General features: G+C 40.5%; 1 protein-coding gene and 1 long non-coding RNA gene across 2 annotated transcripts in view; one reads left to right on the plus strand and one right to left on the minus strand.

Annotated features, from left to right (window-relative positions):
- LOC110963350 (tight junction protein ZO-2-like) overlaps positions 1-27,738 on the minus strand; it is a 180,200-nt gene that overhangs the window by 128,082 nt on the left and 24,380 nt on the right. Inside the window, 3 exon segments of the mRNA XM_051950651.1 lie at positions 1,547-1,649; positions 1,955-2,079; positions 6,101-6,154. Of these exon segments, the coding sequence (XP_051806611.1) occupies positions 1,547-1,649; positions 1,955-2,079; positions 6,101-6,154 (282 nt within the window).
- LOC127534740 (uncharacterized) lies at positions 11,297-12,937 on the plus strand. Its single transcript, XR_007943109.1, has 2 exons — positions 11,297-11,445; positions 11,802-12,937. It is a non-coding gene; the product is annotated as an uncharacterized LOC127534740 (long non-coding RNA).

Raw genomic sequence — 27,738 nt, forward strand, 5'->3', positions numbered from 1 at the left:
TTTTCAATAATAATTACTATGCATGGAATGTGTGTCCCACAACATGTTAGCATGACCTTTTTTGCTGGTGGAAGAAGAAGAAAACAGTGAATCACATTGTATGCTGGAATTAACATCATTAAACTGTTTTCCTAAAGAATGTGTAGAGCAAAGCTATGTCCTCTCTTCTAGTTTTCATAATGTTGTCAGCCTTGACTGAATGTCTCATTCTACCTCATATTATCAGGATCAGACTAATTCTTTGGACTGTTTTCCATCAATCAGTTTGTCCTCTTGGTCAGCAGTAACAGCTAGCTAAATATCTAGCTTCTACTGCTGAGAAAAAGATCACATTAGCATGGATTAGCAACCCTGTTACTGTGATTAGAGTAAGGTTAGCAAACAACAAACAAAACATAGAATAAAAATGGTACCATTGATGTGTAAGCTGAGACAATCAAGCCTTTGAAAATTTATTACCTATTATTGATGAGTATGGAGCAGAAAATTTCAAATGAGAAGGTTAATTTTTAAAAAAAAATGTTGAGTCCCAAATGTCCTCTAATTCTAGAATGACCCAAAAAGCGTGAAATTTCCAATGTTTCTCAGTGTTAAACTACTCACACAGTAGCGTAAATAAGATCACTGAGAAAAAATGACACTGAAATTTACTTTGAGATAGCACATTTCTTGCTGCCATCTTGTGTCACATGACCTGAATGCACTGTGCTGATTTGCTGAATGGGTCTACGACAGGGGTCAGCAAGTAGATGTGGCTTCGCGCCAAAATGTTTGTAAACAATCGAACAGCAGGCCAACCTGCAGGGGGGTGCGGAGCGGGGGGCGCGGGGCGATACAGCTGATCGCTGCTGCTTGGGACACACGTCTCAATTCTGATCACAGATGTATTAAAAATGACTCCCGAGACACACACGTTTTACACACACTGTTGCTCAGCGAAATCTGGCTGGTACAACCGTGTCCGACCAGTAGCGCGAACGCGGAAATGCCTGGCAGCAGCCGACCACGCGAGTTTCGTGTTGCGGTGACGGACTGGCTTGGCTCGGCTCCGTGTCAAATCAAATTTTCAAAATCATCTGGTGGGCCAGATATTATTCCTGACGGGCCAGTTTTGGCCCGCGGGCCGCCAGTTGCCGACCTACGGGGTTCTGTTCAATAACAGTACTTTAATTTGGCACAATTTGACAAAATGATGCATTTCAAGCAGGTAAAATGTTTTTTTTGTGACAATACAGACTTAGGATTCAGAAAGTGCTATGTGTATATGGCAGTCATTTTTTTGTGCTTAATAGTAATCTGAAAACAGCAAACTCGACCTAAAAGATAACAATTAGGCCAAAGCATGCATTTGCAGGTGTTGGGTACCACTGCATACGTAAGAAAGCATACTGTGTAAAGCCTTTTTTGTCTCTAGAGAACGCTACATGAACATGGCACCTGCGTCTGGAGACGACTGCTATTAGTAGCAGAGTTGTGAGACCCGACAAACATTGCTTGAGTTCTGCAAAAGTACTCCGTATCTTACTTGTGTGTGGCCTATACTCACTATTTTGGCTACTTTCCCACATTTACGGAGGGACTGCACAGCAAAAGAATGAGGCACGTTGTCCATGGGGATGGAGTTGACTTGAATGACACGATCGTTCTCACTAGACAAAAAAACAATACACACAAATAATGAAAATTAGGTAAGAATTGTACTAAAGTACTTCTTGATGCTATCAAAGAATCCATAGATATATACAGTGGCTATTTTTGTGTTCTTAAACCTTCAGTATTTTGCAGAACTCTGACACAGAGTTATTCTGTCTAACTCAGCTCCACGTTCATCAGACATGCAGATTTAACCTGTCTTTTTACTAAAATGTGTAAAATAGAAGGAAACTGTCCTTCTTTATGTCCATTGAAGCATTTTTCTCTGAGGCAGAGGTTGATGTTTGTTTGACAGACTTACAAAAGTAATCCATCTCCTGGTCCTCCCTGCAGCACGTCTGACACAATGATTGATGTCTCACCACTTTCCACGTTAGGGTTGTCACGACCACCTGAGACAGCAATGCCAAAACCCATCTTAGAGTCCTGCAGAGAAAGAAATCAGTTACTAAATACAGTACTTTGAAACAGACTGTAACTCACAATAACAATGAGTCAAATTGAGGTGAGAGCTCCTGCTGAACTTATAGACTGTTTTTTTGAAAAATTTATGCTATCCACACATTGGTTTCTTTGAAAAAATACTGTAACTTGGAAATAGATCTGCAATTTAAAATTCTAAAATTTCATTTAGCAGATGCTTTAATTCGAAGCAATGTATACTACCTGTCAAAAGTTTGGACACACCTTCTCATTTAATGTTTTTTTTTTTTTTTAACATTGTAGATTCTCACTGAATGCATCCAAACTATGAATGAACACATATGCAGGGCTTAAAGTGAGAAAAAATCCTGAGCCTGAACTTCTAAGATACAATTTATAGTGTCAATAAATGTATTTAAATGTGTTTTAAAACTCACTAAAACACAATATACATGAGATTCTATTAATTCAGAGCAAATATGAGGTCATCTGGTGGAAATAATGTCCATTATGATCCCACTATTTTATTGTTGCTCAAATGTAAAACCTTACTTGGCCAAAACTTAAGGCATTTTAGAAAGTGCCCCAAGTCTGATTTTTTTTTGTGTTGATGTTTCAATACCACATCACTATAATTGCAAAGATTTATTTTAGTGTAAAGGGGAAAAAATCATGAAAATCAAGTACATATATTATTAATAACTTTTAATAATTTTTATCTCTTCAGTAGATTTAACAAGAACTCAAAACAACACCAACCACAACCAAACTGCTACAAAACTATGCTGCATTCCTTCATACGGCACAATTTTTAGTGACAACATTATCTCAAGTGTCAGTCTCAAGAGAATATTAAGTGGTTGGAGAATACTGTTTGAAAAAGTCATTTCTTTTTTGCTTTGTTTGTGAATTTTCTGAACATTTTCTTTTTAACATGTTGTTCAAAATGTTGTTTGTTGAAATAAACTGCAAAACACAGACAACAGAATTAACTTGTTTAATATTCTCTGGAACACTACAAGAGAATAAATTGTCATATGTCACTTGCTATACCAACTTTGTATTTAAGCAGGTAATAAAAGTACTAGTATTAACTCTTACATGCAATTTTAGTTATTGCCTCACAATATAAGATACCTCTGAATAAGTTGATCATGATGCTGACTCTCTCAAACTCTGTAACTAGCAAAGAAATTCGGGCCTTCCTGATCTGGTTTATCTGGGTCCTGGCGGCAATGGACTGCTCATGCTGAAGAACTTCTACTCTGGCCTTTTCCTCTGGAGTCAGCCCATTTCTCACACAGATGTGATTAAGAAGCCCTCTGTAGCACATAACCACACATACACATGTTAGTAACTGCTCATTTGATACACCTCAATAATCTGTGTGATTAGTTTAAATCATTTGATTTTCAATTTGAACTGACACACATTTTGTTCGTTTTTGGTAAGGGAAAAAATGTATTCACTGTATAATTTGTTCAGTTGGCTTTCAATTTAAATGTTTCTATTTTTATCTATATTTTGGGAAGAAAAAACGGTGAAAAGCAGGCTAAGAACATTCTTATTTAACTACCTATCCATTATTCATTTCACACAACCCATACGTTCGTTCTGTTCTTACTAACAATATTTGCTTAAGATTGGAGAGTTTTTGTTTGTGGCTAGACATCATTCAGATGCATAAGGTCACAAAATCTGCTGAGAGCTATTTAACTCATTATTACAAACATCCTATATGTCCTCAAATAAAAAAGGTTAATATCACCTAAGCTACATTCAGTTTGTGCATATTTAACTAAACAGATGTTCGGAGGAGAATAATGGGACAAATCCGTATAGCTTGATCTTTGATTTTTTTCCCTTTCAAAATAAAATCCAGCAAACTAAAAAGCTGTTTCCTTTTTTTCCTTTTGCCGTTGTAAAACACATAGAAAATGTTTAAAGATTAAGAAATCAAACAAAATCAACAACTTCTGTTTTTGTTACTTTTTTAATTCAGTACCTAAGCCCGTTTGTTTTATTTTGTGGCGAAACCATGGGGACTGTGGGGCGTGCACGCGCATCACCACTGACGCACTTACGCCAATGGGGCGAGTCAACACACCGCGTTTCAGGGATCGCGGCAGCGGCTGCTCTCTTTGTTAATCAGCAGAGACACATCCTCTCTCCTCTGTCACACAAAGTCTGAGCAAACTTTAGTATCTGCGTCTTTGGGCTAAACACAAGCTCCAACGCTATTGACCAGTGATCAGCTGCTCGATTCTTCACCGCACCACTCACAGATTGGAGCTCCGTGCGCTCTGGAGAGACCAGGCAGTCACAGGGCTGGGACACGTGGAATGGGTATACAGTCCAAGCAGAAATAAAATAAATAATATGCAATATATATCAATGTGTTTCCAGCAATTCCCTTTAAATATAATTACAAAAAACACCAACAAATATTGCAAATTTGGATTTTGTTTGTGGGATACTGTTATTTCTTATCAGTGGCTCAGCAGCACTGACGATGCCGAAGCAAGAGGGCGCAGCATATCGTGCGCCCAGCAGTCGATGCGCACTCGCAGTTAGAAAACTGTAATTGGATAAAAGTTCTATCAGAAAGTCGCATGCCTGGACAGAAAGTGTATAATTTTTAATGTAGGATTTGGAGTTTGATTGATTAAAGCGGAGCAACTGAATGCACAATGACGCACATGCTTGGAGCCTTTGGGACGGAGATGGATGAAATTTTTTAAATGGTACATTTCCATGGGCCGGAAATCCGGCGCGGCGCCGGAAAACTTTAAGCCCTGCATATGGCATTATGTAGTAAACAAAACACGTTTTATGTTTTAGATTCTTCAAAATAGCCACCTTTTGCTTTGATCACTGCTTTGCACACTCTTGGTATTCTTTGGATGAGCCTCATGCTCATATAAACAATTTCACTGTTGGAATTATTGACTCTACCTGCTTCTAACTGTGGCTGAGAATAAACGCACATCTGTTTCCTACTTGTAAGTTAGACGGAGGTGAACATTTGGCACACAAAACACAGGAGCCACATGAGCTCAGATCAGTCTATTTTTAAACTGTGCTTCTGAGTTGCCTAAAAAAAACCACTGTACTTACATTTGCATGTCAAAAGCAGGCACTTTAAGAAAATACTGAAATGTGCAGACACTGCGCTCTGTGATTCGTTAATGAAAATGTACTTTCTTTCTAAATGTTATTTACTGTTTTACAATGGTTGTGTATAATCTAATGTGTAACAAACAGGACTGCTCATCTGAGAAGCGGTACTCACTTTTGGCTTCTCCAATATAGTCTATTGACAACAGAGTTCAGTGAGGCGACGCAGCCGCAGGGTGGTTTAGCTAAAGTCAGGGCAGGTCTATTTTTAGAACAATGTTTTCTGTTGCACAGTAGAAATGGAGCATATTTTCACTGTATTCAATCCAACCCATTTGCTTGAAATTATACTACAGTTCAAATTAACAATCATACATTTATTGTGAGATGGTACAATTTTAAAATGAGCATTTTAATGATATTGCACAGGTACATACTCATTTTTATGTATAGTACACATACTAAATTAATGAAACACTGGGAAATGGAAAAAGGGGGATGATGCATATCAGGCACTTATGTGTCCTCTTGCTTTTTACCAGGTGGCTATATTCCATGTGATGAATGTTATTTAGGAATTAATCTGCATGAAATTTATATACCCTTCTTTATCTCTCTAGATTGACAAGCTATGGTCACTCTATTCAAGTATAAATTGCTGCTAAAAGAGGGGTACACGAGGAACTACAGCTAAAGATTTGACCACAGTAGACTGCAGTATTGATAAACTGGATATAATGTCGTCTGTCTAAGAATATAAAAAGGGATTTAATGTATGCAAATGTTACATGATGTGCAAGATTAGAATTTCTGCTTTATCTGGGTTAAGCTAGAATAGCAGACTCTTTAGGCTCATACATTGATGCATGTCTGTAGGGTTAACAGAAGGGTTAGTGAATAAACTCACCCGTTGCAGTGTGACTGTGTACTGCTCCCAGACCATCTCTTCCATCCCCGAGTTCTGTAGTGAACACAGACAAAACAGAAAGACTTTTAACTTAACGACTTAATGAATGACTACAGTGCCTATCATAAGTATTCACCCCTTTTGATGTTTTACCCTTTTATTGCTTTCATATATCAGTCATGGTCAATAAAATTTAGCTTTTTAAACAAAAAAAATTATTGGAAAAAACTCTTTAATGCCAAAGTGAAAACAGATTTCTATAAAGTAATGTTAATGACAGAAAATTATATAAATAAAAATAATTGTTTGCATAATTATTCACCCCCTTTTTAATTTAATAGTCTAACTCAATAGAGGTCCATCAAATTGTAGCCAATAGTCTCACAATTAGTGAAATGAAGATCACCTGAGTGGTGTGGGTGTGTTTCAAGTGATTGAGTTGTAAAACACCTGTGTCTGAAGGGTCCAGAGAGTGGTTAATCAGTATTCCTGGCTACCATTACACCATGAAGACAGAAGAACACTCTCAGCAACTCAGGGAAAGGGTTATTGAGAAGTACAATTCAGGGGATGGTTACAAAAACATTTCCAAGGCACTGAACGGAGTTCAGTGAAATCAATTATCAAGAAATGGAAGGAATATGGCACTTGTGTGAATCTGCCTAGATCAGGCCTCCCTCGTAAACTGAGTGACCGTGCAAGTAGGAGACAAGTGAGAGAAGCCACCAAGACCCCTACAACTACTCTGAAGGAGTTACAAGCTTCAGCTGCTGAGATGGGAGAGACTGTGCATGTAGCAACTGCTGCCCGGGTTCTTCACCGGTCAAAGCTTTATGGGAGAGTGGCAATGAGAAAGCCACTGTTGAAGAAAAGTCATATTAGATATCGACTAGAGTTTGCCAAAAAGCACGTGGAAGACTCCATGGTCAAGTGGAAGAAGATTCTTTGGTCTGATGAGACCAAAATTGAGCTTTTTGGCCATCAGACAAGACGTCATGTTTGGCGGAAACCAAACACTGCACATCACCAAAAACATACCATGCCCACTGTGAAGCATGGTGGTGGCAGCATCATGCTGTAGGGATGTTTCTCAGCAACTGGACCTGGAAGGCTTGTAAAGATAGAGGGCCGAATGAATGCTGCAAAATACACTGAAATCCTGGGGGACAATCTTTTTCAGTCTGCAAGAGAACTACGTCTAGGGAGAAGATTTATTTTCCAGCAAGACAATGATCCAAAACATACCGCAAAAGCTACACAGGAATGGTTAAAAAAGAACCAGGTAAATATTCTGGAGTGGCCGAGTCAAAGCCCAGACCTCAATCCTATAGAGAATTTGTGGCTGGACTTGAAAAGGGCTGTTCATGCCCGATACCCACGCAACCTGACAGAGCTTGAGCAGTTTTGCAAAGAAGAATGGAGCAAAATTGCAGTGGGCAGATGTGCAAGACTGATTGAGACCTATCCACACAGACTCACTGCTGTGATTGCAGCCAAAGGTGCATCTACTAAATACTGACTTGAAGGGGGTGAATAATTATGCAAACAATATAGAAATCTGTTTTCACTTTGACATTAAAGAGCTTTTTCCAATATTTTTTTTGTTAAAAAAGCTAAATTTTATTGACCATCATTGATTTATGAAAGCAATAAAAGGGTAAAACATCAAAGGGGTGAATAGTTATGATAGGCACTGTAAATGAATTAATTCAGACAGGAATGTTTCATGTCAGTAACAGCATCCCGCATGTCTGTCCCACTGGCCCTCATTCCTTACCACCAGCAGTAGTATTAGCGTGTGGAATACAGAGATGTTAGCGTACTGCACATATACAGAATGAAGTCCTCTGCACAAACTACAAACAACAAGGAGTTTAACAACTAATGTCCTTGGTGTGTCCATAGTTGTTCGTGTTCGCAAGGGAGTATAATCAGGCTTAACAAGAGTGGCAAATGACAGACGGAAAGAGGTGAAGCAGGAAAAGACTTTGTGTGTTTCCCCTCATTCTGCTTCCTGTAGGGCCACTTATAAATTTCCGGCTATTCTCTGAATGTTTTGTCATAACCTCCACAGAAAAGCATTAATTAGTTTTAAAAAAATGTGGCTAGAGACAAGGAATATATACACTGCTCAAAAAAATTAAAGGAACACTTTGAAAATACATCATATTTCAATGCGGGGAAAAACAAACTGGATATGTATATTGATATGGACTGGATAATGTGTTAGGAATGAAAAGATGCCACATTCTTTGATGGAAATGAAAATGATCAACACCCAAGAGGGCTAAATTCAAGACACCCCAAAATCAAAGTCAAAAACTGATGTGGCAGACTAGTCCATCTTTCTGAAATTCCTTGGCAGCAACTACTGGTATTCAGTAGTTTGTATAGCCTCCATGTGCTTGTATGCATGACTGACGATGTCGGGACAAGCTCTGAATGAGACGACGGATGGTGTCCTGGGGTATCTCCTCCCAGAACTGGACCAGGGCAACGCTGAGCTCAAGACACCACGGTTCACACAGGGTCACGAACAGGACTTCAGTTCAGGAAGTCTTTTCTATGATATTCTGTTCATCAAAGTGCTTCACATTACTATTTTTGATTTAATTTGGGTTTGTGTGTATCCAAAGAGATGCTGTTACTATGGAGACAGGACAGGAGATGTTAACAAAAAGAGTATAACATCATCAGTTTTAATTAAGATAGTATCAAATAATATAAATGACATTCTCATTCCTATCAAGAGGAGTAACATACTGAGCAAAATGAAAAGGAATAAGTACGAGTTGTGTGTCTACAAGAAATAAGGATATAGACATAAGAGGCATGCATAAAAAAAAGCACGTCCCTAAAAAGCCATCCTTCAACAAGATTATTTTTTCAAAATTTCACCTATAACACAGGCAGCTAGTAAACCTCATTTTGTTTTATGACACTTAAGCCAAAATGTTAGAACCACTATGGTTAATAAATGAGCCTCAAGTTACCTTGTAAGAGGAGTTACAGTGACATGACTGATCTGTCTTCAGCGATAGAAATATATAAAAGATCTTGTTGGAGCAATGCCATAAAAAAACCCTGATCCCTCTAAACACTAAGCAATTTCTTTGCTCTTGTCACACTTTCACACTTGGAAAAATGGTGGTGGCTCTACATACGATACATGTTTTACGGCTTACATTTTTAATTTCTCTACACACTTGTCTCCTCTCTGCTCAAGCTTGAACTTTGTTAAGTTTCCCACACAACAGCACATCACAGATAAAAAGCACAAGGATCATGGAAAAGAGGAAAATCTAATGAATCATCCAGTTTTTACAGTTTCTTTCACTCAAAAATTGTTATTTTTGCAACTTTGGTAAAGACAATATGCCTTTCAAATCCCTCAACTGGTTTGGGGGTTCAAAAAACGACAACAACACAAGAAACTGCATCATCCTCTCTAAATTAACCATGTCAGAAATCTTAACATGTTTTACCCACAGTAAACGATAAAAACTTCAATTAAATATGATATGAGACTTTTATATTGCACACTACAACAGCACACTCTCAACTATGTATCAATTCATCCATTCATACATTTCCCACCAATCTGAGAAGACAGGAGTTCCCAGAAGGTGTGTAGAGGACCACCAGGCTGCCTTTCAGCTGTTCAGTGTCCAGTCCCCTCAGATGGATCTTGGTCCCCTCACAGCTGCTGCTGCCTTCGTCTTCCCTGTAGCCATCTGAGACTTCAACCTTGCCTGCCTCGACATGCCTGCACTGATGCCAGCTGGGATAGCTGGCACAGCAGCCAGTCTGCAGCCACCCAAGACTCATGGCTAGCAGAGGAGCTTCCTCAGTGCAATGAGTGGAGCATGAATGGTTGCCTTGCCCTGTCAACCTCAATGCCCTAAATAGCAAAATACTGCTTTAGCATGGTCTCTCCCACTTTGGGTAGGTGTAGTAGACAGCATCACGACCAAAGCAGGCTTGCCACGGGAGCAAGTGCTTAACCTTCCTTCCTCTGAGTCCTACCTCCAATCTGGATAAGCCTGTGCAGCAGCGGATTAGCTTAGCTCTGGGAGGGAGGCAGGACTAAAAATAACAGCAGACTCACAGCGCCTCCTCCTCCTGCTCCCATCCTGCGAAGAGTCCTAAGTGCTCGCACCACACTCCTCCACTTCCTGTGCAGGCCAGATGACATAGCCAGGTAGGAGCAGCATCCACAGGTTCAAAGGGAGATGCAGGCTTGAGAGCTTCCCAGCAGAGCTCCCCACCTGTCCTCCCTCCTCCCTCTCACTGTCACTCTGCAGACTACCCCGCTGCTTTTTCTCTGCCTCTCTCACTCTGCCTCTCTCACTTACTCAAACACACACATTTATTTGGTGTATAATACTTGTGAGGGCTTTTGTCTGACAGCATTCACTCCCAACACAATCACAAACAATCTCAAGTTATTATTATTTCATATTGTGTACTATCTGGCTTTATTCAAGGCTGGCTTCCTTGCTAACGTGGCTTTTATTTTTAATAGTTATGAAATCATGAATTTGTGGAAAGGTTATTAGCTGTACTACTGCATAATAAACAGACTGCCAGAACCAGAAAACAAGAACAAGAACGTAGGAACTACATCAAACACACTGTATTGGGGGAAATGGAACAGCCACCAGCCACTGGAGTGTTGTAAGCAAAAAGAAAAGAGATAGAATCACAAAGCACCAATCAGCAAAAAAAAAAAGGGGGGGGGGAAAGCTCTGACAAAGTCTGCACACTATCTGTTGAGTATCTCACAACAGTTACAGTTAGAAATTAGCTGATGAGCACAGAGTTTAGCAGCTAAAGAGGCAAAGCAGAGAGAAAATTACTTTTATTAGGTCAGGTACGCACAAAAACTGTACATACAGATGATGGCAATTTTTTTTTTAAAAAAGGAAAAACCTTTAAAATAAAGTTGCTTTGAGTGATCACCTTTATCATGATAGGCATAGTCACTTCCTAGATGACAATGAACCCAGCAATAATGGCCATTGAATGGTTTGATGGTAATGACAATAATGTTAATCATATGTTGTCATCTGTACAGTCACCAGATTTAGACCCAGGTGAACACCTGTGGGTGATTTTGCACCAATGTCTCAGACAGTGTGACGTTAAGTTAATAGGAAGTGAAAATGGACTTTTATTTTGAAGGTGATTTCCTCTCTCTCGCTGGTAGTTTCCGCTAACTTTCTTCTTCGGCGTATTGTCATGAGAGCTGCCGGTCGGATGCAAGCTAGTTCTACACAGAGAGGGTTTCTGTCATCCATTGTTCATTGTTTCTCCTCACCTTGGTGCCTTGGAAAGCTTCGTCTGTAAGTTCTGCTCCTGTTTGGAGTCCTCTAGAGAGACATTGTGTGTTTAAGAGATAGTGAAATGAGTGCTGTGTAACTTTAGCTTACTTCTACTCGTTTACTGCATGTTAGACTGCAGACTAGCTCCTCGCTTCTGTTGATGTCCACGTAGTTTTCAATTGCTTCCTCTATTGGTGGCATTTCATATGCCATTTTGGAGGTTTTGTATTGATTTACATGCATTTATTGACATTCATTCATGCAAAGAATGCTTCGGTGTTTTTATGTGCGTGTGTAGTAATGGCATGCAGCAGACAATTATGACAATTTATTTAGACGTTTACTTGAACACCCCTTTTTCTGTGTTGTTTGTACAGTTTGACAAAAAAGGAGGGAAGTGGATACAGTGAAGATCACTGAAGCCTTTAAAAGCCAATCCTGGACTCCGTCTTCTTTGGAATCCTCACCTCATGTTAGCTATCTGTTGAACTGTTTACGTCGCAGACACAGACACGTAGGACAGAATAGACAGTACTCTTCACTGCTTCAGTACAGCTCAGAAACAGGGTGGTTATAAGGAGGACACACTCAGCCATGGAACTGACTGCTTATTTTGCCCATGATATGTCTTCCAGCATATAAAATCTCCATATGGACATGCTAACAAGGTCTAAGAAAAATATTTTCACTTGAGGGGGCATTTTAAATTTGTACATTGTCATGCTACCTGTTCAGGGCTCTAGAGTAACTTTTTTTCCTAGGAGCACAGTGGCCCCTAACTTAAAATTTTAGGAGCGCAAGCAGAAAATTTAGGGGCACACACCAAAATCAACTTGCAAAGTAAACATGCCCATTTCCTCTCATTTTCACTGTATAAATACTTGCACAATAAATGCACAAACTATGTTTTCAATTCACAATTTATTGTGCAGCAGTTGACACAACACAAGAAAAGCACTCAGAGAGCGCAGCACTCTGCTAAGGCTGCTCAGTTGTATAATTTTCGATGGATGAAATCTGTAATAAAAATGACCTTGTGCTGAGCACAGGCATGTGTTATGCATGTGCACGTTATGTATTTATACCGAATCACGTGTAAATTACTCTTATAAAGGTCTGTTGATCAGTTCATCAATTTTGGCAAGCCTTTGTTTTGCTAGTGTTAAAATAACCGTTTCCTCCAGGCTTTTATTTTGAAGGTGTATTTTTAATGCTACGGGCTTTTATTTTGTGACCATTTCAGCGGCACAGGAAGTGTTTCTCTAAGACGAGGTTTCTTGACCTGACAGACGCTGCATAAAAGTCTGAAAATCCACGTAAAGTTGAAAGAAAACGGTTCCACGCTGTTGCCGTCTAGCAAAGGATGTGTTTAAACTTAGAAGCAGCTAGAATGGAGACAAGAAAGGAGTGAAGGACAGAAAGGTGAATTTGTGTTCAAAATAAGGCTGAACGTAAATAAAGGTTTTGTGAAACATCAGGAGCTTCACCGTCATTCGCTCCCCACTCTCACTTACATTGGCCAGCCTTCTTCTTCTTTGGTGTTTGTTTCCTTTCTTCTTTTTTTGGAGTTAATGTCGGTTAAACCAGCTCATTTGCGCATTACTGTCTACTGGGCTGAAGTGTGCAGCAGAAGTTTGTCAGCAACAAAAAATATTCAATAGTAATTTAAAAAAAAAAAAAAAATCGGCAAATTTACTGGTCGCACATGCGCGAGTAGATGAAAAATTTATTCGCACTCGCTCAAATTTTGGTCACAAAATGCAACCACTTAGTCACAGTCTGGAGCCCTGCTGTTGTTTTTCAGACCACTATGCAATGAGTGACAAAGTATAACTTGGGACACATTCTGTTGTCACTGCTCTGTCGTACGACAGGTGATTCTAAGATGTGTAGATGTGACATTTTCATTAGTGTATTTTTAATATGAGACTGTTTGGTTCAAGTCAACAAAACTAAAGTTAGTCAGCAAAAATGTGCATGTATTCTGTTGTAAAAAAAAATAAATAAATAAATAGAAGTCCCTCCTTCTAAACTGTACTCAGTATGGCATTTGGCATGCTGGCGTTATCAATGCACTGTCTGTTAAATCTCTCCCCTTCCTCCCCTGATTCATTGGACATGTTATGTTTTTGTGGGTGGCTATCAGAGGTTCAGACATACTCAGTCCAGTCACAGTGTGTCCTCATCACAACAGCAAACAGTTTCTCTCTCTTTGTCTGTCTGTGTGTGGGTGCTCTGGAAAACCTGATATTGTAAAGTACGCCACACACTGTTTACAAGTAGCACTTATAATAATGTAATGATCAGGAAAATATTTGTAAAAATAAGACGAACTTTATGCGTCACATGAGTTCAAACGTAGCTGGGATCAAGCAATAAAGTGCCTAACTGATACAGCATACAATATAATTGGGTAGACCCCAGAGCGATTCCACTGAAATGTCAAAATATTATACATTCTGTCACCTTACAATAACTGTATTTTTTCTAAGTTGACATGTAAAGTAGAATTTATTCTTAAGTGTCTGGTGCTACTCACACAATATAGCTCTGAAAAACAGACTTTCAAGTGCTTCAGATTTGACAGTGAGGTTATTAATTAAGTAAATAAAGGGGCTAGATTCTATTCCAGGTGACTTAGGGCAAAGTCAGGGTCCACTAGGACAACACAGAGACAGACCCCAAAAACACTCACATTCGCATTTAAGGACAATTTACAATTACCAATTAACCAGGGCAAGTCTTTGGAGTGGTGAGATTGAAACCAAGAACATCAGAGCTGTGAGTTTCTAAAGTGCATAGTGAAAACTGGCCAACTAATGTTGCCTGACATAAATACAATAGAAAACCTTTGTAGTATTTTAAAGAGAAATGTAGAGCAATATAACCCCTTCAGCAAAACATAGCTGACAGTCTCTGAACTGTGCCTGAACGTGGATGCCTTGTCCTTGGTCAAAACCTAAGCCCAAGAAGTAGAAGCCTTCACAGAGCACAAAGTTAACAAGGGAAGATTTCAAGGACACACAAGCGCCTTTTTTGGACTGTGGTGTGCATGCTAAAGAGAATGAACCGATACACATACCAGTATCTGCTGTCTGGCTCCCACCACCAAATGGAACATAAACTGGGGGTCATCAGACAGCCCGATCTCACGAGGATTCGTGAAACTGTCACGTAAGTTTTAGTTTCGGTTTCGTGCGCACCAACACGATTTCGTCATGTTTTTCGTGCCGCTCACCACGAAATGCGCACCAATGTATTTTAAACGGCGGACTTTCCGTGCCACTCAGAACGTATTTCAAAAGAATGTGTATATTATATTTTTAATGTAAAACCGTGGCGAATCCAACGCTATATTTTGCATGACATCGTTCCTAAACATAACCCTAACCATAACCATAACCATAACCTAATCATAAGCCGGTGGTACACTTACCAATTTGCATAGGAATTTCAAGAATGTCCGGCGGCCGGCGGCCGCAAACGCGATCACACAAGCAGTATACGCCGATGGACAGCTTAGATCGTCATGAATCCGCCGGTATAAACCACTTTCAGATGTGATTACCACAGCGAAAAACATTTCGTGGTGAGCGGCACGAAAAACATGACGAAATCGTGTTGGTGCGCACGAAACCGAAACTAAAACTTACGTGACAGTTTCACGAATCCCCGTGAGACCGGGTTGCATCAGAACCATAAAGCACCGGGCTGAAAATGTTCCTTCCAATGCAGAGGGAAAGGAGCAGGGACACACTCAGATTAGGAAAGCACCGAGGAACTACAGCTACCCCACCTAAACTTTGATCAAATCTACAAAATGATCCAGGAAACAGCACCACAACAAACAACGAATAAAGGAAGAACAGGAGGAACAACGCTGTTACACCATATGTAGCTAATGGTTCACTTCAAACCCAACAAAAATTGTGTCACTCCAACAATGAAACACCAACACAGAAGTGGAGCAATGCTGTATCTGCAGTCCAATGCAGTGAAGAGTGCACAGACTTGCACATAGGAGAGACTAAACAACAGCTTCACAAATGTATGGCTCAACACAGGAGAGCAGCTCCTCGGGACAAGACTCAGCAGTTAACCTGTATCTGAAGGATTAGGGACATTCCTTTGAGGACAACAATATACACACTTTGGACAGAAAAGACAGATGGTTAGAGAGAGGAGTAAAGGAAGCCATTTATGTCAAATTGGAACAGTCATCTTCAAACAGAGGAGGGGGTCTGCAACACCACTTATGAAGCACTTATATTGATATAAGGTCTCACAGAACGTGTCGCCATCGTTAGCATGTTCAGTCACTCCTAACATAGCAGATTTACATCTTTTGTTAACCGGCAGCTCCACACAGTGATTGCTGTCATTGCTGTTGAACAATTCACACCTGAAGTCCGGTGAGTCCTGGTCATTAATGAGCCATTAGCCATGTGACCTGGAGTGACTATAAATTCTGTAACTCCCCATTAGTCAGTTAGAACTGAAGAAGCCATACAAGTACTGCCACAGCTTGTTGAGTCCAAACATCATTTATAGAACCTTGAGGCTGCTGTGCTTCCACAGGAACTGAACGACTTGTCAGAGTTGATGAAGCCGTGAATTCTGCTCAGAATTAAAACTATTCTGAAGGGAAAAGTAGGCAAACATTCTTCCATGGTGATGTAAAAGACTGATCACAAGCTGTTGTAAACTTTTAACTGCAGTCGTTGCTGCCAAGGGTGTCCAACCAGTTATTAGGCTTAGGGGGGCAATTACTTTTTCACAAATAGCTTTAATAAATCATCCATCCATCCATCCATCCATCCTCTATACACTGCTCTATCCTCACTAGGGTCGCGGGGGGTGCTGGAGCCTATCCCAGCTGACTCGGGCGAAGGCAGGGGACACCCTGGACAGGTCGCCAGTCTGTCAGGGCTGTTTTAATAAATCATCATTTCAAAACTGCATTTTGTGTATTGTGGTTATCTCTTTCTATTATTAAATGATTGCAAATAGTAGTTTGATTGTTTGCAACATTGAAGCTTGAGAAATATGGAAAAATAGAGGACAACAGGAAGGAGACAACTATCTTTTCACAGCACTATATTTCACGACCCGGAGACTCAGAATTATGTTAGTTTGATTTCAACTTCAACTTCAGTTTTATTGTCATTCAGCAATGTATGTAGTACACAGTTAAACGAAATGATGTTTCTCACATCCATTCGCAGTGCAGAAATGAGGGTAATACCATATAAAGTTAAGAATAAATATAAGGTAAAATTAAATTTAAGATAATTTTAAAAAGACTAAGGTAGATAAAAGAGCAAAACAAAAGCACAAGCATACTTCAGACACAATCATACTTGCTACTGGGGTGATAATGGGTGAGATGAATGTGACTGTAGTTTTTGGTATGGGGGTGATGGGTGCAGGTCTACATGTGTTGTAGCTGTGGGGTGTTCAACAGTCTGACTGCCTGTGTAAAGAAGCTGCTGCAGAACCTGGATGTGAGGGTCCTGATGCTATGCAGTCTCTTTCCTGATGAAAGGGCAGCAAACAGTCCATGTGAGGGGTGGGAGGGGTCTCTCATGATGGAGGTGGCCCTGCATATGCAGCGCTCTTGGTAAATGTCCTGGAGAGCCGGGAGGGAGGCACCGATGATCCTCTCCCATCTTGCAGAGATCTACAATCCACTTCTGATTTAGTAGCATCTATCCTAAATCCACTTTTACATAATGTGTCCCTCTGACTCTTAAGATCCACTTCACTTAATGCTTTAAAGCATTATTTGCAATTGTTTTACCTCATGTCTTATTGAAACATTTCCTCTTGTTGTTGTAAATATTTTAGACATCTTTAAATTATGGATGAAGAACCAGGCTCCTTCAGAGGGCTTCAGAAAGGATGCTAATGGGATGACAAAGATGTGGTTGGTCAAGCAAGAGAGCTGCAGTCTTTTTTATGTACAAGCGGTGATGCACTGATGTGGGTGATGGAAGAGGGGAGGGATGCGGCAAAACATATCCTCCAGAATAAAAACAAGAAAAGCACTCGACAGCGCAGTACTCCGCCATGGCTGTTCAAGTGTATCATTTCCTTTGGATGAAATCTTTAATAAAAATGACCTTGCAGTGAGTACAGACGTGTGTTATGCATGTGTACATTATGCAGGTATGCCAAATCACGTGAACTAAATATGTAGCAGGTGGCAGGAATTGATGGGACTTGGTTACATCTTCACAATTTAATCAATTGTTCCTTGTATCATTTCCAATGGATAAGTCCTGATAAGTCCTCAGCGGTCGATTTGTAGTAGGATCGCAATCATGTGATCATGAAAGGAATGATAATATAAAAAACTGTATTCTCAACATAGCAGGTGACAAATGAAGATTTAGAGGCAAGCCACAGCTGTGGACCACGAACATCATGTAAGGAATAAAGAACCCTGCAGAGTGGACTATCTTGACAGTCAACAAATGTTTGGCTGTAAAAACATACATTTCTGATAATACGCCTTTCTTAAAATTCAGAAACAACTAGGGCCAAAAATCAATTGGACTACTGTTTTGAGTACAAATAACTACCTTCTAAACAATCAGATGATGCCCGCAGCATATTCACAGGAAAATGTGGATGAAATTAGTTTTCATTATTGAATCAAAAGTCAACACAAAACAAGGATCACCATCTTATTAATTTGTCTTTGTCAGCACAATATCAAGTTGATGAACTTCCTACATTACTCATTATGCAACTCAGTCCAGCGTAGACTTGAGAAAGGTAAAGTAGTGTTAATTATCCTGTTGCATTTCCACAGCTCAGTTGAAGCTAGACTAAGGGCAGAGGTGAACATCTGTGAGCAGCAGTATGGTTTCATGCCAAGAAAGAGTACAACAGATGCAATATTTGCTTTGAGGATGTTGATAGAGAAGTACAGAGAAGGTCAGAAGGAGCTGCATTTTGTTTTTGTAGATCCGGAGAAAGCTTATGACAGGGTGCCCAGAGAGGAACTGTGGTTTTGTATGAGGAAGTCTGGAGTGGCAGAGAAGTATGTTAGAGTGGTACAGGACATGTATGACGACTGTAAGACAGTGGTGAGGTGTGCTGTAGGAGTAACAGAGGAGTTCAAGGTGGAGGTGGGATTACATCAGGGATCAGCTCTGAGCCCCTTCTTGTTTGCTATGGTGATGGACAGGATGACAGACGAGGTTAGACAGGAGTCTCCATGGACTATGATGTTTGCAGATGACATTGTGATCTGTAGTGAGAGCAGGGAACAGGTGGAGGAGAAGCTAGAGGCGTGGAGGTTTGCCCTGGAAAGGAGAGGAATGAAGGTTAGCCGCAGCAAGACAGAGTATTTGTGTGTGAAAGAGAGGGACCAAAGTGGAAGACTGAGGTTACAGGGAGAAGAGATCAAGAAGGTGGAGGATTTTAAGTACTTAGGGTCAACAGTACAGAGCAATGGAGAGTGTGGAAAAGAGGTGAAGAAGCGTGTACAGGCAGGCTGGAACGGCTGGAGAAAAGTGTCAGGTGTGATGTGTGATAGAACAGTTTCAGCTAAAATGAAAGGAAAGGTTTACAAAACTGTGGTGAGACCAGTCATGTTGTTTGGTCTGGAGACAGTGTCCCTGAGGAAAAGGCAGGAGGCAGAGCTGGAGGTAGCAGAACTGAAGATGCTGAGGTTCTCTTTGGGAGTGACCAGGATGGATAGGATCAGGAATGAGTGTATCAGAGTGACAGCACATGTTAGAGGCTTTGGAGATAAAGTCAGAGAGGCCAGACTGAGATGGTTCAGACATGTCCAGAGGAGAGAGAGTGAATATATTGGTAGAAGGATGCTGAGTTTCCCACTGCCGGGCAGGAGGCCTAGAGGAAGACCAAAGAGGAGGTTTATGGATGTGGTTAAAGAGGACATGAAGGTAGTTGGTGTGAGAGAAGAGGATGCAACAGACAGGGTTAGATGGAGGCAATTGATTCGCTGTGGCGACCCCTGAAGGGAAAAGCCGAAAGGAAAAGAAGAATTTCCACAGCTCAGTGACATGGTGCTGGGTAGTTATTGTGGCCAGTGCTAGAAGTCGGAAGCCGAGAATATTAAGCAGAATTTAGATTAAAATAAGAAATGCACTCAGAGAGCGCAGTATTCTGCCAAGGCTGCTCAGTCATTGTATGATTTCCGACAAATAAGTCCCGATACCCCTGCAGTGGTCGACTTGTAGTAATTTCACAATCATATGATCGTCAGCAGGTAGCTGATGTAGTGTTTACTTGTAGTCGTAGTTACAGTGATGCTATCTCGCAATGATACAGAAATCTTCAACAGATGTGTGAATTCACACAAGTCACATCACTGCCAAAATCTAATCAGTTGGTCCTTGCGTTATTTCTGACCTTCCCTGAAAATTTATTACAAATCCGTTAGTCAGTTTGTTGTTGGGGAATCCTGAATAGTCGCAGTAGAGTGGAGGAAGATAGAACCATCCACACTCAAGAACCTAGTACATTCCATGCCTGAAAGACTGAAAGCTGTGATATAAGTGAAAGGGGGAAATACTGGTTATTGAATAAACTGATTATATTGCATGTTCAGTCTTTGATCTTTGTTTTTCTGGGGACAATAATCTTTTGGGACGTGGTGTCTTGCTTAGGTCTGACAAGTATCAATGCCATTGGGGAAATGAAAAGTTCATACTCAGATGTCCTTTTAGACGCTGCGCTGTAACAGGTACCGTATTATTTTCCCAACAGAAAATGGATGTTAGAACCAAGCAAAAGTGCATGAGAAGTGGTAACAGCATATAACAGCACATTTTGTGTATGTGGGGAGGTATGTAAATATGCATTTCTAGAAACAGGGAGCAAGTCTGAATATACACATATTTAATGAGGTGGGACTGCTTTGAAGTGAAAATGTGGCTGCAGGAGCAGAGCCTGACAATAATGAAAGCCCTCTGATATCAAAGCGGTGGATGCACTGAAAGAATATTGCACTTCAAAAGATAGAGTATGCACCATCCACAGTTTGCCTGAATGTGCACAGACAGAGCTGGCTCTGGACATTCTGTGGAGACTGAACTGACTTGACAGCTGATGAAGTAAAGCCTGATTTACAACGAGTTGGTTTTAACTAAATAAGCTGCAGCAAAGCAGCAGATCAAAGTCATCCCATAGATTCAGTACAAGGAGCAATATGAGATTTACACATTATTGGTTTTTACATCTGTGACACAAAATTTGACTAATAGGGGTTACAGCCAGGCCATCCAAATATTGTATTGCAAACACTGTTTCTTAACATTGCTTTGTAAATGAATGTTCTTAATTTTGGTACATTAAGTATATTTGGATGCCAATACTTGTACTCTGTACTTTTATTTATCCAAATGCAGACCAAATGTCAGATTATACTGTGATGTGGGTGCTTTTACCGAAATTGAAAATTTGAGTATTTATTTTACCACGGTCAGAGACATTCCGGACAGCGTTGGTGTTGCAAGAGACCAAATTTAGAGTAATCGATCACTGTCAAAAAAGAAAGTCAGAAGTACACTTGTTGAGAGAACAAGTGTTGCACATGAGGGCTTGACACAGGCCTGTGCTCATGGAACCATATTTGTACACACAAAACCGAGGGTCCCACTCACAATGATGGTCATGCACACGACTGGTTTTTAGGTGTGTGAGTTTTAGAGAAATTAAATACCATTGTCCATCCATTCTCTATACACCGCTTTATCCTCACTAGGGTCGCGGGAGGTGCTGGAGCCTATCCCAGCTGACTCGGGTGAAGGCAGGGGACACATGTACAGACAAACAATCACACTCACATTCACGCCTACAGGCAATTTAGAGTAACCAATTAACCTCAGCATATTTTTGGACTGTGGGAGGAAGCCCGAGTACCCGGAGAAAACCCACGCATGCACAGGGAGAACATGCAAGCTCCATGCAGAAAGATCCCAGGCTGGGATTTGAACCGGTGATCTTCTTGCTGCAAGGCGAAAGTGCTAACCACTACTCCAATGTGCAGCCCTAAACACCATTGTGAGACAGAAAATCTGAGGTGCCTTGGTTCGATTAATTTACGGATGCATGTCAGGCACTTATTGAACATCAGTAAATTGGAGTTTTCAAAAATAATCTGAGTTACACTCTCCCACTGTAAACTGCATGAATCTCTGCATGTACATCAGTGGCACTGCATCACCGACCACCACAAGTATATTTTCAATTTGTTACAAAATTTAACACGTAGAAAGTACACCGTCTTCAATAAACTGTGCTGTGAAACGTACATGACTGGCAGAACAGCTCCCTTCTCCCCAGAATTTCAACATCAAGCAGTGGCAAATCAAGGCAGTGAGGAATTACAAATGAAAGAGCATATATTATGCTTTTTGCATTTTTCTTATCCATTATTGTGTTACGATTTTTTTGTACATGTAAAAGATGTTTAAATTGACAAATCCCAAAGTCCACACCAAAGGAACTGCCCCTGCCATTAAAAACACTGCTCTTTACCAGGCTGAAAGACTTTGTCTGAAGTCTGCCATTGCCCATCTACATCACCATGTAACACATTTGTGTAATGCCTGCATAAATACAAAGAGTAATTTAATAATTCCAGTAGTTCCTTTTGTGTCTGTCTCTGATACCATCACTTTGACAATTATTGAAAACTAACATGGGGTTCATAAGATTAAAAAATAAGTTTACTCATTGTCATTGAATGTTTTAATCTCAAAAATTTCAGTATCAGCCTCAAGAAGGCTGTAAAGTTGAGATATATTCAACAGATAAGCTGTTACTAAAGCAAACAGAGGTAATTTGTTAGTTCAAGTATTGTCAAAGCAAGATGAAAAAAGGCCTTCTGTGTGTCTTAGCAGGCCCTCAGCATGAGTTGCTCAAACTACACCATTTACAATGTTAGGCATTCAGTGAGCGACTACAATGGACATATTGTGATGTGACACAAAACAATGATCTGAAACCACTCATGCATACACACAGGCATGCACATTCCAACCCACATGCACTAACACACAGAGTCATGTGCACAAGGTCATGGGAACCAGTTCCATCCAGCCTTTACTGAGCTCACCGTAGCACTGTTCACACACACACACAAAGCAAATCCTGGCTCAGTTCAAGCCCTGCAGAAAATGTGCAGAATACTGCGGAGTGTCACTACTTTGCAGTTAACTTCTGAAGCTTCACAAAACCCATAATATACAAAGTGTCCATGTCATTATGTGTTTGACAATGACTGAAAGGCAGTCTTTGTGCTGCGTAAAGGTATACAGAGGCTGTACAAAGGCGTTTGGGGGCAAGAAGTGTGACACTTCTTTGTCAGTCCTTATATAGACAAAATTATGAAGAAGCATAATCAGTTTGAGAAACACACAAATCATTCTGTTGTTCTGTCCATACTGAATACTGAGGTACTTCAAAAAGTTATTGGCACTCTCTGAAAATAAGGGCCAAAACTCTCTTTTGGGGGCAAATACGACATACTATCAAGCCTTATATCACTGTCCACAAAAACTCCAGTGTTTGTTGTCATTTCTTCATCAGTGATGCTTTTGAAAATCAGTAGTTGAAAGCTAAACCAAGAAATGGACAAGAAAGAAGGCAAAGCTGTAATCAAGCATTTGGAGAAAATCCCTCTGAGTTTTTCTGATACTCCAGCTTTGTTCCTTCTGTCTTCTCTGTAATTCTGTGGTGCTCTGTTGTACAGATCGTTTCCATGATTTAATGAAGACCTGATTGGGATATAAGCAAATGTCAGTCACATTCTTAATGTGAGTGTGTTCCTTCTCTATTTCACGTTAAGAACACACTGAGGAACCATGGTTATCCCAACTGGGCCCTGGCAGACAAACCTCTCTGTTATTATGTGACATTGCTTTAAAGCAGAGGCTTATGGTTGTGAAATGTGGCTGTCATGCATAGCACACCTCAGCTTCTTAAAATTATTTTACTTGAATCCAAAATTAACATAGTAAAGTGGCCAGCTGGACATTAATGTGAAAGCTCATACTGATTATGGAAAGCTTGAATGAAATACCTATACTACGGGGCAGGGTTCTCACCAAAATTCTTTTTCAGCATAACGGCAGCACGCGCGCGCGCAATAGACAGGAACGGGTCAATCGACAGGAAAGTACGGCTGAGGTGGGGAGACATAAATTAACCTAGATAGGCACTCAGTCGATAAAAACAAACACACATGGCATTATCTGTCAAAATAACAACGCAGCGGCCCTAATCACAGTGTTAACCCGTCCTGGTCGGCCCCCGACCGTGGTCAGGAAGCCCGAGGTTAACCCCCTTCACTTCATCAGCAGCTGTATGGGCAAAGACACAGGAGCCCAGCCGTATCGAAGAACACTGCAGCCTTTATTGTCTATCAACAGTGGCTGAACCGCACAGTACCGCCAACCCAGCAACTACACACCTTCTCTCCTCCTCTACAGAACTGCCGTCTCTCTCGCTCGCGCTGCATTCAGGGTTGCTCGGACATCTCGCTCTCCTCCTCTCTCACACTTACACATGCTGCTCTCTCTCCCTCTCTCATGACGGAGCCACACACTCTCATAACAATATTTTAAACTGATAGCGTAACGGGCCGTTACGACTGCGTAACGGGTCGTTACGCTGAAATGCACTGGCGAGAACCCTGCGGGGAGTTGCCTTTTTCACAGAGTTGGTCATACTTATAATGTTATACATGTTAATTCCTGGTTTTCTATTTTTTTGTAAAATAAACAATCAAAGAAATTCAACTTTCATTTTTTTAAGGCATTATAATTTTGTTACAGAAAAGACTTTACATCGCAATAAAAAATTCGCCCACGGTAAGCAACAAGAAAAGCACTCTTCCAAGGCTGTTCATTCCCCGATAAGGCATTGTCAGAAATGCAGCATTGTTTTGTAGAAATACAGAATTTCTTGATTAGTTATTGATGATCAGAAATCACAGCAGCATAGAATGTGGTCGTTTAATATAGATGTACCCACAAACAAAATGAACTTGCTCTGAGCACAGGCATGTGTTAGAATCGTATGTAGTGGGATTGATGAGACTCAGAAATATTGCAACAATTTAATCAATTATTCTTTGTATCATTTCTGACAGATAAGTCCCTATAAGTCTGCAGCGATCAACCTGTAGTAGAATCGCAATCATGTGATCGTCAGCAGGCAGCTGACATCGTGTTCACTTGTTGTCATGGTTACAGTGATGCTGTGTCGCTATGATACAGAAATCTTTCACAAACCTGTGGATCCAGACTATAAGTCGCATCACTGCCAAAATCTAATCACTTGGTTCTTGTGCCATTTCTGACTTTCCCTGAAAATTTGGTGTACATTTGGACCAACCGACCAAACCCACGATGGAGGAATAACAAGCAAAAAACATCCATAAACTACATGGAACTCAGGGGGTTAAATGCTCAGTGTTTGCATCTATTCTGATGGAGGAATAGGAGGAGCAGAAAAAGCAGCAGGACAAGGAACAGCAGCATCTAGAAAAGCAGGAGATGATAGAACATGTGTATGGTGGCATGAGTATGACGAACTGTCAGAAAAGAGAAATCTCGTTTGCTTAGCTCACCCATCTGCACTGTTCCCCATTGTCTTAGCTCAGAGCACTCCACCAGTAAGGACTGCAAGATCTGACGTCACAGCACTATCTGTGTCTCCTGGTGGTGTAGTTTCCAGACAATGAGAGCTTCACGTATACAACACAAACCTCTGTACTTCGGTTACCAACCCTTCGTTCTTTTGAATTTGATTTACATCACAAAGGGGGGGACCACTATGTAACAATTCAGAAACAGAAACTGAACAAAGGGCAGATTGTACTGACAACATTAACTGAAGGACATGAACAGAGCCTGAAATGGTCCACTTGAAAACAAAACTAAACATTGTTTCAAAAGATGGCACTACAGAAAAGACAGTGAGATCATTAACATAACTAGGTTCAACTACTTCAACTAAATTTTAAATGTTATATTCTAGCATAAAGAGGTCAGTCTAATAAGGAAGCATTACAGACAAAATTTGCTGGTTTTATTTTTTACTCCATCAAGGAACACGGCAGAGTTATGTGACAATCAGCGTACAAATGTCCTTCTGTTAATTTGTCTGTCTGTGCACAACATTACTCAAAAACGGAATAACGGATTCACACAAAATTTTCAGGGATCATCAGAAATGACAGAAGGATCACCCCATGTTACAACCCGGCTGTCTAGGGTAGTCAGGTAATAATGAAAGAAAAGAATAAAAGAACTAATTGGGAACTGAGTTTCGGAGTGACGAGCAGGGATTTATTTTGACAAGTAGAGGTGTACATGAACATGACAAAGGACGAGGGGGTTAAAATACAAAAGGGAAAAAAAGAAACGGATGCCACAAGAAAATAAAAGAATCAAACATAACCAAAAGCGAACTTGCTTATCAGTTGTTTAACAAATTCATTTACACATCTTTACACATACATTTACCTAAGTAGCCTAGCCAAAAAATACAACGGTGTGGCACCCCTATCTAGCCTAACAATCAATCAGTGACTGATACTAGTACTACCCAGCATTTAGCTCCCCCACAGACACTATGCTCCACAAGTTACACAACACAATGCAACACCGGGCAGCTCGGCTTCACACGAGCTGCCAATGCAGAACTGAATGAAGGAGGCTTTTGACAGTTCCCCTTCGGCCACCAGGGTAGGAGGAGTCCTCTCATCCTAAGCCAATCCGGAGGCTCCTCGGACCGCAGGTGGGCACAACCACAGAACTATGGAAGGAGGATGGTTGACGCTAGGCTGCTCACAGCTGTACACAATGAAAATGAGAATAGGAGGAGGAGCCCAGCGGCCCAGGGCCATAACACCCCATTAGATTTTGACAGTGATGGGGCTTATAGTCTGGATCCACGGATTTGTTAAAGATTTCTGTAGCATTGCGAGATAGTGGCATGGCGTCATTGTAATCATGAAAAGCGAACATTACGTTAGCCCCTTGCTGACGATCGCGATTGTGATGCTATTACAAATCGACCGTTATGGACTTATTGGAACTTATCTGTCGGAAATGATACAAGGAACAATTGATTTAATTGTGGGAGTTTCCGAGTCTCATCAATTCCTGCGACCCGTTCCATATTTAGGTCACGCAAGTTGATATTCAATACAAAACGTCCACATGCATGTGCTCACTGCAAGGTCATTTTGTGTGGGTACATCCATATTAAAGGCCACATTCTAAATACCGTGATTTCTGCCACAAAATTCTTCAAAGATTTCAGCTGTCGGAAATCCTACAATGGCTGAGCAGGCTTGGCAGAGCACTGCGCTCTCTGAGTGGTTTTCTTGTTGACCATGCATCAGCATTTGAGTGACTTCACCTCTCTAGTTTTTGGTCTATGATGTGTGGTTAATGTATTTACATTTTTCAAAACAAATGTTAAAAGCAGCAACCAAATCTGTTTCTCTAATATATTCATTGAGTGAGCTCCTTTCAGTTAAGCTATCTGAGATTATTAGTTTTGTGAGACGTAAACGCCACAGTCACTCTAATGCCTTAACTGGCAGGTTAGTGAATAGATGATCATTGCGTCAGATTGATTCTCATTCTTGGCAGCATTTACCAAATATTTCATATTCATCATGCAAAGGTAAATAAGTCACTAAATACAAAGTATGCCCAAATGTGGGCTGTTTGGGATTTTAAAGCACAAGGCAACCTGTGGTATTTGTACATTGTACCTGTCTAGGTGCCTCACTGTGTATTCATGGTTCAGTGCTGTGTTTTCCATTCTGTTAATAAAATATTTATTCACACAGAATTACCTATTTAAACATTTTTCCATCCATCTCTATGTGATGCAGCTGTTTGTTTGCAGTTTAAAATTGTTATAAGAATATTAAACCTCTGAAACTCAAAACCCACCAGCAGGTATGAAAGGCATGTTACCTTGGAAAAAAGCCACCATAATTTCCCTATTTGTCAAAGGTAGAAATGGCAAAAACATAAACAATTATAAGATTTTTAGCTTTCCAACAGACCTTGGACTACTGATGTTTGACAAGCTGTTTTGAACATTTAATGGGATTTAGGCTAAAAATCAAGAAACAGCAGCAAGAATCACTTCAGAGATCAATAATAAAATTAGAACACTGATGTTGCAACAAGACCATAAAAAACACGAGCTGCTGCACACAATGTGCAAACACATACATGCACATGCAAAATGTTGCGTGTGGAGCAATACAAACACGATACCACAAAAAGTAATGGTAACATT

The sequence above is a fragment of the Acanthochromis polyacanthus genome, chromosome 7 (genome assembly GCF_021347895.1).
Source record: "Acanthochromis polyacanthus isolate Apoly-LR-REF ecotype Palm Island chromosome 7, KAUST_Apoly_ChrSc, whole genome shotgun sequence".
Lineage (NCBI taxonomy): Eukaryota > Metazoa > Chordata > Actinopteri > Pomacentridae > Acanthochromis > Acanthochromis polyacanthus.